This window comes from Aythya ferina, assembly GCF_964211825.1.
Source record: "Aythya ferina genome assembly, chromosome: 1".
Classification (NCBI taxonomy): Eukaryota; Metazoa; Chordata; class Aves; order Anseriformes; family Anatidae; genus Aythya; species Aythya ferina.
Window position 1 is genome coordinate 183,871,391 of NC_140296.1, and position 8,929 is coordinate 183,880,319.

The 8,929-nt window shown below is 43.9% G+C and overlaps 2 protein-coding genes across 2 annotated transcripts in view; one reads left to right on the forward strand and one right to left on the reverse strand.

Moving 5' to 3' along the window:
• The window catches only part of WASL (WASP like actin nucleation promoting factor), a 49,630-nt gene extending 49,055 nt beyond the window's left edge, over nt 1-575 (reverse strand). The window contains exon 1 of the mRNA XM_084516819.1: nt 123-575. Within this exon, the coding sequence (XP_084372945.1) occupies nt 123-242 (120 nt within the window). The 5' untranslated portion in view covers nt 243-575. The remainder of the gene's footprint in view (nt 1-122) is intronic.
• LOC311435611 (uncharacterized protein) lies at nt 129-2,967 on the forward strand. Its single transcript, XM_084516810.1, has 2 exons — nt 129-859; nt 1,213-2,967. Exons 1-2 carry the CDS (start codon nt 387-389, stop codon nt 1,229-1,231), a joined length of 492 nt encoding a protein of 163 aa, XP_084372936.1. The 5' UTR covers nt 129-386; the 3' UTR covers nt 1,232-2,967.
• The last annotated feature ends 5,962 nt before the right edge of the window (nt 2,968-8,929 follow it).

The window sequence follows — 8,929 nt, forward strand, 5'->3', positions numbered from 1 at the left end:
GAGCCCCCCCGGCCCGGTCCCTCCCTCCCCGGAGCTCCGGTGGGCAGCGGGCAGGGGGAGCCGCCGGCCGCAGCCCCCCCCCACGCCCCCCTGAAGCCCCCTGAGCCGGGCGCGGGGCTCACCACGCATTTCTTGCCGAGGAAGCCGAAGAGGCTGTCGTTCTCCTGCGGGGTGAGCAGCAGGGAGCCCACGTTGGTGACCCGCCGCGGCTGCGGGGGCTGCTGCTGCGGGGCGCCGCTCATGGCCGGGGCCGGCCCGGCGGCGCTGCCCTCCCTCGCCGCCCTGCAACCGCTGGCGCTCTCGGCCCCTTCTTCTTCCTCCTCTTCTTCCTCCTCCTCCTCCTCCTCGTCGTCGTCCTCGTCCGGCCGCCGCCTCACGGCAGCCGCATGGCGGAGCCTGCCGCTGGGGGCCGGGGACACGGAGGGCGGCGGGCAGCCCGGCCGATGGCTGGCTGGCCGCCCGCCCCGGGCGCCGGGCTAAACTTCCAACTTCGGCCCGGCTCCGGCGGCCGCACGATCCAACATGGCAGCGGGGGCGGGCGAGACCACGGCGGGCGGAGGGGAGGCCGGCGAGAGACGGAGCGAGAGCGCCGCCGCCGCCGCCTTTTCCCCTTCTTCCTTCTCTCCCTTTCCCTTCCGCTCCCGCCCCGTCGCGGCCTCGCCTCGCCCAGGGCCTCTCCCCGCCGGCCTCCCCCTAAATACCTGCCGGGAGGAGGAGGAGGAGAGGAGGAGGAAGGGCGAGGGGAAGAGGAAGGAGCGGGGCTTAGCGCCGCCGCTGCCGGGATGGGGGCAGGCGGAGCGCGGCTGGAGCCCGGCACCGGGCTCCTGTCAGGGTTTTTAAGTCAGAAGCCGTTCAACGAGTAACTCCAGAACCTTTTATTTTATTATTATTTTTTTTTGACCTTTTCTCTTTGAAAGAAGCAGGTTTCCGTGAATAGTTCCACCGTGCACGTTACCGGGTGGATGGCGCAGGGTGGGCGGTGTGCGCGGTGCGGCAGCGGGTCCCTCTGCGCGGTCACACAGGCAGGGAGCAGCGGGGCTCCGAGCCCTGAACCCCGCCTGGCGCTGCCTTCTGCAGCTGGAGCTGAAATAACTAAAGGTGTTAGCAGGTATTTCGGGCTCCCTGAGGGGCCAGCTGCCGAGGAGACCTCCTGTATGCAGGCAGCGTTGTCAGACGGATTTCTCATCCCCCCCACTTCTCTCCTCTTGACAGTAGCAGAGATGGAGGCTGAAGGCCTTTGGAAGCTTCAAGATCCTTGGCACAGCTGCCGTGTGCCCCGTCCAGCTTCCAGCTGCCCAGAAGAAATGCTTGTGAAGGCTAGGTGAAGACAAAAGTGAAAAAGAGGTGGCTAGGTGAGCACCTTCCTAGTCTTCTCGGTGTTTTTGAGTGGTGTGTATGGCAGCTTCACCTCCTCTGATCAATTAATTGCCCATCTGGAAGATGCTAAAGCAATTCCACCGTCATGTTTGACTTTGTATTAAAGGGAAGAGCCGATGAAGCACAGGAAGAAAGGAGCTAGAAGAGCACAGGAAGAAAACATGTGAACACAAATCTTATGTGAAGCTGTGCTGAGTTCTTTTCCTATCCTCCCAAAAGATTGGGCAGGAACAGATGGCAACCCCTTCTGCTCTGCTTACAGGCCCTGTTCACCATGCTTAAAAGAGCCTGTAGCTGTGTCCGAAAATATAAGGAAGACAGGACATAGTGCAAAATCCTGAGCTTTTAGCATAAAAAGAGTTTAAAATACATGCACGCAGGACTCCTCAGTGTGCAGATCTCACAGAAGTGGCTTGGGTCTTTGCTGTAAAGGAACAGCAAACAGTAGGAACCAGTTCTTTCAAAGTATTTTTCAGCAGTCATAGGCACTTCAGCTTTCATTCCTTTCTTGTGTAAGTATGTGCATATTTTAGTGGAAGGGGAAATATTTTAGCTAAAGAATTGGCAGCATTCCGTTTGTTGAAAACGTATGTAAAGAGATAAAACACATGGAAGCACTTTGCAAGGCACTTCTTTTTTTCTTTTCTTTTTTTCACAATTATTTTACAGCCAGAACCTGTTTCAAGGAAACTTTGTATGTGTCTTGGTGGTCGTAGTGTAAATAGCTAAAAATATAATGCATCTTTCACAGGTAAATGCTGGTACTTTCCTCACCTGTCTGACATGTTATGTTCATTGCTTTTTTTTCCTCACTCATTTTTGTTAACTTTTACTGTTTGTTCCTTACTGTGTAGATCCTTCCATTCAAACAGAGTTCTGGGTGATACTTTTTGCTTCACACTGTTCCTCTCAGACCAGCTGGCTGGTAGCTATTCTTAAGGGCCTTTTAACCTTCAGGCTCTATTGTTAGGATTTTGTATGCTTTTTTAATAGGGGTAGACAGGAAAGGGAAGAAAAAAGGGCTATTTTCAGATCTTGTGTTTCATTAATTATGCAAAAGCTGTTTCTGTTTTTGTGTCATGGCAAAGCAGTGAGTCCTGAAGTGAAATGGAAATATCAGTATCTGCTGATGAGTACAAGGTACCCAAAGAAAAATAGATTTTTGCCTTTGGTATTTACAATTGAAGTAATATCAGCAAAGAGCTGCTATTCCTGCATAAAACATCCAGTTTCAACAAAATTCTGCTAAGCAAAGCCACCAACCAGAACTACCTGTCTATATTTTGAAGAAATTGCAGTGTTCTTTCTGACCTCTCTTAGGGAAGATGCTGTCATTTTTTATCATAAGCTTTCCTCTGAATGTACTGCAGTAAGAAGCTTCGAGCTGTGTTGCCCACTCCTGATGCCAATAAACTTTGTGGGAAACTGCTCTTCATTTGCATTTATTCTATTTAAGATACCAGCTCATAAGGCCAAGGAACTGGAGTATATCAAAAGTGACATTCTTATGTCAGTATAAGCACCTGTAATGATTTTAAAGTGTTATATTATAAATATGTATTTAATAAACAGATTTTATTATCCTTGTCAGGCTTACCTTTGACAGAAATTATGTGTCTCTGAAGTTCATCTTTAAATGGGGACCTCTATTTTTCCCAGTAATTTTTTTGCCAGCTGCAAATTGAATTCCATAACTAGGCTGAAGTTACACACTGTGAGATTCAGAGTTTAAATATTCACCGGATTTCAAAAACAGCATTTTGCAATTGAAAGTGGAATAAAAAGCTGAGCAAGACTTTCTACTTAAAGTTGATTTTTCTAGAGCTACGAATCAGAGTATATTTCAAAGTTTTTTTGAAGTTCTAAATTTTCTCAGTGCAAGAAGTTAGTTTTCCAAGGAGTTTTTATTTATTTATTTATTTATTTATTAAATAGCGACACTGTGTTTCTCAAATCTTGATTTTTGTCCCAGTACTGAATTTAAGTCATACAGTGCAGTTGTCTTATTGTCCCATCAAGAGACAGCTCATTACACCAAAGAACAAGCAGGCGTAAAGGTGAATGTAGATTTCAACAGAAAACATCTCCAGCCTTCTCTCTTCGATCTCATAATCAATGGGAAGAGGAGCAGCACGGTACAAATGCAAACATTGCTACAGCAACCACAAAAGCATGGCTGGGGGAGATCAAAGTTGTGTACGTATGATTAGTGTCACCACACTGAAGGGGTATGTCAACAGGGTAGCAGAAGAATGGACAAAAAAAAGGAAAGGCTCGTTTCCCTCAACACCCTTTCTGGTTGGGCCTGTAGAAAACACCAGTCCATTTACTACAAAACCACTTGTGGTAGCCAAAAAAGAGGAACTCTCATTGTGGTTGGAAATGGTTTTTGAGCTGTGAAGATACAAGTTCTCTTTTTTTAAGTAAACCGCATTGCTTTTCTCTGCATAGACCTCATTTAAGAGAATTGGGTATAAATCGTTGCTGAACCGACGACAAATAGCGTATTAACAATCTTACTCACAAGTTCATTCACTTCTACTCCCCGTGCACCAAACCTTTAAAAGTCTAGGGACTGCAGCCTTTTGTGGAGGTAACTGAATCATCTGTTAACTTAGAGCTCAGTTCAGGTTCAGTCGCTGTATTTCCCTTCTCACAGAGATTTTGTATGATCTGTTTCAGGCAGGTAATAGGCTGGAATAAAGAGGATCTGGAATCTGTCGTGTTTTTTTTTTTCTTCTCTATATTGTATTTATATCCTATAATTTTCAGAGACAGAAGGACATGAAGTAGGCACAGATGTTGCAAAGTAGACAACTAATTAGTAAAGCCTCTGCTGACTCCTTATGAATATGGAACTGTAGTGTCAGTGGGAAGAATCCTCTCCCTTTGTGGGCTGGCTGGCAGAAGCGTGTCCTCGCTGCTACAGTGAGCAGACTGAAGCCTGAGAACCAATGCAGCAGGACAATAAGTTCTTTCATTTCTTGCACGAATGCTGTCTTGGGTGCCAGCTAGAACTTTTTCTTTCCCTGTAGTGCCTGTTACTCGTCTTTGTTTGCTGTATCTTCTCTAGCCCTTGTTTTCAACCTCAGACTGTTTACTTGAGAATGAAGGAATGCAATTTGCGCCCTTCTGTTTTGCTCAGCAGAGGATAACATTGATTTTGCTTTGGATGTAGAAATGCATTTTGAATATATTGATGTAAGATACTGATGTGTTTTTTGTTTTGTTTTTAATTTTGAAATCAGTTACAGGACTCCCTTTACGGCTCCTCTACAATTCTTTAAAGGCCTGAAGCGTTGGACTGTATTACTCTCCTTTCCAGGACTGTGCAAAAAACAGACCAAACTGGAACGTGAGGCATCTTCTCTCTCCTCTTAATACTTCTTTATTATGCAAGTATGGTGATCATTGTATGCAGTAACAGTGGAACAATTCTGTAGCTGCCCTGCAAATTAGAAGAAAATGGTATATTTCCCCAGTCTAGCTGTCATCATAGCTCATCTTCAAAATTGTGTACCACAGGGTTTGTTGAAACACTCATTTTATTCTTCTTGCTTGGCTCATACCTTAGTGTGATTCCTGAGTTTTACACCCAGCAATAAATATGAGCAGAGTATATGAGTTGATTTTGATTTACCTGCAGGTATTAAAAGGAACTTTCACTCCTTCCTCCAAGTTTCCTGACAGCTTTTAAATTCAGTGTAATGAAATCTCCCTCCAGCCATTAATCAGCCACCATAAAGCTCAAGAACTTCACCGGTTAAAAAAAAAAAAAAGAAAAGCATCCTTTACTGTGATCTGCTAATACATTGTTATAGCACTTTTCCTTAACAGAAGTCTCTGGCTTTGAGACATCAGCTCTTGTTTGCAGCGACTGCCCCCCACCCTGATCAGCGAGCTTGCGGCCTTGCTGAGCTGAGGGTAGTGCAAGGCAAGTGCATGCGAAATCCACCCTTTTTACTGGCAGAGCTAAGGATGATGATCATGTCTGCACTCTGAGCTAGCCTGAGATCCGTCATCTGCTCCCAATAGCAGGAGATGAGCAACTCCCAGTGAGCAACTGTCAGATACGTAATGCAGCTCAGCAACAATTGCAGCTTGGATCCTGGTGGCTGGCGTAATAACTTCCCTGTAGTTTTTCTTTCTCTCTTCCTCTGTCTCCCCTGCCCTCCCATCCAGCACTGAACAGCCTGAAGGAATAGGCACGGACTGCACTTTGGTTCCTGTTGGGGTTGTGCTGGGACTCGCTCGACCAGATCCTTGCTGCAGCTCAGGGGCGTGCCACTTGCTCTGCTGCTGCCCTCCGGTAGGGTCAAAGAGCCACATCCCATCAAAGGTCAGCCTTCATCTGGCAGATGTTTTCAGACCCAGGGCTTCACTGCTGCTTCAAACTGTCTCTGGCATTAGTGCTTCTTTAATTGTCTTGCTTCTGTGTGGTTTTGCTAGTTTATATTAAAAAAAAAAAAAGGGGGGGGGGTAGTCTTCATGCATCAGCATTCCTGAAGGCTTGTTGCTCCACCTCATAAAGCAAGATTGAGAACATGCGTATCTTGATCGGCCTGATTTTTGTCGTCAGGATTATTTATATCTGCTTCAGGCCAACTACAGCCACTGGCGTGGTGACCTATATTGTTTTTACAGGAAAACGAGAATATGCTTAACAAATACAGAACCCTAACAAACCGATAAGCAAAATGAAATGGAACACATGGCGAACTGTCGTGAGAAGACGGATGAAAACCATCAGATTGTTTTTCAAAACTACATATGCAATTGACTACTGCTTGTGTAGGTGATGCATCAACAAGACAACCTGCAGCCTGTCTAGTTGTTTCACCTCAGAGACAAGTCTAAAAATAAATCTTAATTTTTGAATCATCCTAGTAAGTAAAGATAATCAAATTTCTGTAAGACCTGAGGAATATCTAGAATTTAGCACAGACCGCCAAGTTATTCTAATTGGTATTTTCCTGGCTACCCTATTATTACATTCAATTAAGGACTCTTCCCATGGTATGTTAAGGTGGCACAAATAAATGGTATCAGCGCGTCATGAGGATATCTACCACTTTATTCATGCTTGTCAACAAAGTCATGCTCCTCGCAAAGAAGCAGGAGTTTCTAATTTCTTCTATGAGAACTAATCTTTTTTTTTTTTCTTTTTGTTAGTATTTAGTTAAAATTCTGCCAGCACAGTAGTGCCTGAAGCCCTACCCTCGTTTGGTGCCTCAGTGCCTTGTAAGTATGTACAAGAACCCAGCAGCTCCTGCCCAGGGAGGAGACATTAAACGTGGAGCAGCACATCCGCATCCTGCCTCTTAAAACCAATCATCATTGCATAAATATTGACTCTGTAGATTACAACCTGAAGTAGAGACATTTATTTAAGTTCCTTTGATCCATTTTCTTTCAATACTTGTTTGCAACAAATAAATATTGGAGGATGTGCGTGTACCACTTTTTTTGGAAGGTACCAGAGTACTGCAAGCCCACCATGAAATTTGATGAAAAATACGTGTCTCAGCTTCAGACCTACTATTTTCTCAGCTGATAGGATATTTTTTTTTGTGCATTTTAAGAGGGCTAGAATTGAGTTTATTTGAACTCATAACTATAGACTTGGTTTTCAGCGTTTGCTGTAACTGCATACATGCAGTGCTGGCCAGCTTTGTCCAGTTAGTTTTTTTTGGCCTTGAATTTTCTCATATCTATTTAAAAATGAAACCAAATATCTTCATTTAAAATACTTTCACAATAATTTCAATAAGACAAGTAGCTGTTTGAAGACTCAAAACCTACAGCACAGTTATTAAGGCTTTCTGGGAAAATACTTGCTACTGCTGGAGCAGCTCTTTCACAGAGGTCATGGCGTGGAGCCAGGGGAGGTTGGTAGACGGCTAGGCAACCAGGAAAAGAACAAGTTTGTCAGCATGTACAGCTGATTACTGTGAGAATAATTTTCCATAAGCATAGCCTGCACGGTGTTTGCTTAAGAGGGGTTTAATTTTTCACTAAAGTCCCTAGCAGCTAAGTTGTTTTAAGCTGTGGCAGAAAGTCATTTGTTCAAATCAGATGAAAGAAGGAGCAGTATGGCTTTTAATAACATCATGTTGTGGTAGGATGAGGTAGGATATTTCAATATTTATAAGCAGTATGGGATCATTCCCATAATGATACATTATGACGATTATTTTGGTTAGGGAAATGTTTTGGTTTCTATTAGCTACAGTGATCATTTTTAAAATGTCTCAAAACTAGAAAATGTGAGAAATGTTACCCTTAGCGTGAGAAGATACCGCCTTTAGTCACTGCATTCTCCTGCTTGCAAATGCCATCTCGATTGCCAGCACGTAATCATAAGAAATAAATACATTTTATTTTCTAGGTGCATGGTTACAACTGCAGCATAACTCAGATGGATCAGTTTTATGGTGCTCTGTCACCCACAATGTCTAACCAGGTGTAACTGAACTGCACTTCAAACGTCTGAAGCAGATGTAGGTGCATTCAGCTGCTGCACCATGTCCGTATTTCTTTCTTCGGCCAACTCCATGTCCAAGGTCAAGACTGAAAGAGAGCATTACACAGATCTCTGTCATATGGAGACTGCCTTTCTGCTGAACTAATCCCTTGTTAGCAGCGTGGCTAAGGTATGGTATAAAGCAGATTGACTGGAATAAATGCACGAACACTAAACTTTAAAAGCAAAAGACAGAATCAATTCATATTTACACTGTAAAGTGTTTTTGACAGAATAATAACCCACTCCATTTTTAATCTTGTTCTTGAATATACAGAATGTTTGCCGAAGTCTCTATAATCATGTGTGTTTTACTTCAGAAGTGCTGCAATCCATAACCTGCAGCCTGCTTAATTTTGCAACATGAGCTGTCTTTATCCATTATTTATTGTCTTTGAATATGAGGAGGATCAGAACATCAGACAGAAGGAACACGGCTTTGAGGATGAGTCACAGGAGCAAGACGAAATTCAGTAGGAAAAAGTGCCGTGGTTAAGTGTCTCAGCTGAGAACAACTGAGCGTGGTGGGGAGCTGCTATGGCAATGTAGGCTTGGGAAGCTGAATGCAAGTCCTGGGGCTTTAGGGAGAGAGATTCCTGCTAAAGCCAGGAAGCTGTTGGTGTCATTATAATGGCCTAATGCACCTGGAGATATTATGTATGGAATTAATAATTAAATTGGAAATAATGTGTGTGATTCTGCCTGCCTGTTTTCAAGCAGGTGAATTTGGATTGGAACCAGTTCAGAAGAAAGATGCTTGGGAGAAAAGGGAAGAGAAGATGAGGTATTATGGCAAAACAGAAAACAAAAGGCCTGAGAAAAGATAGAGCTGTTTAATCATAGCGTACTTCCTGATCGTTGAATATATATAATTTCTGTTGAAGACACATAATTTCTGGGGCTACATGTAATTTCTAAACAATCCACAATGTCTGCACCCTGGTATATCAGATGATAATAGAATTTATGAGAAATACATCATGTTATACATGATACAATATAAACTCTTTAAAGAAAAGGACAGCATTG

Excerpts from the sequence above, each read along its gene's own strand:
- LOC311435611 (XM_084516810.1), top strand. The coding sequence starts at position 387 with ATGGCGGAGCCTGCCGCTGGGGGCCGGGGACACGGAGGGCGGCGGGCA.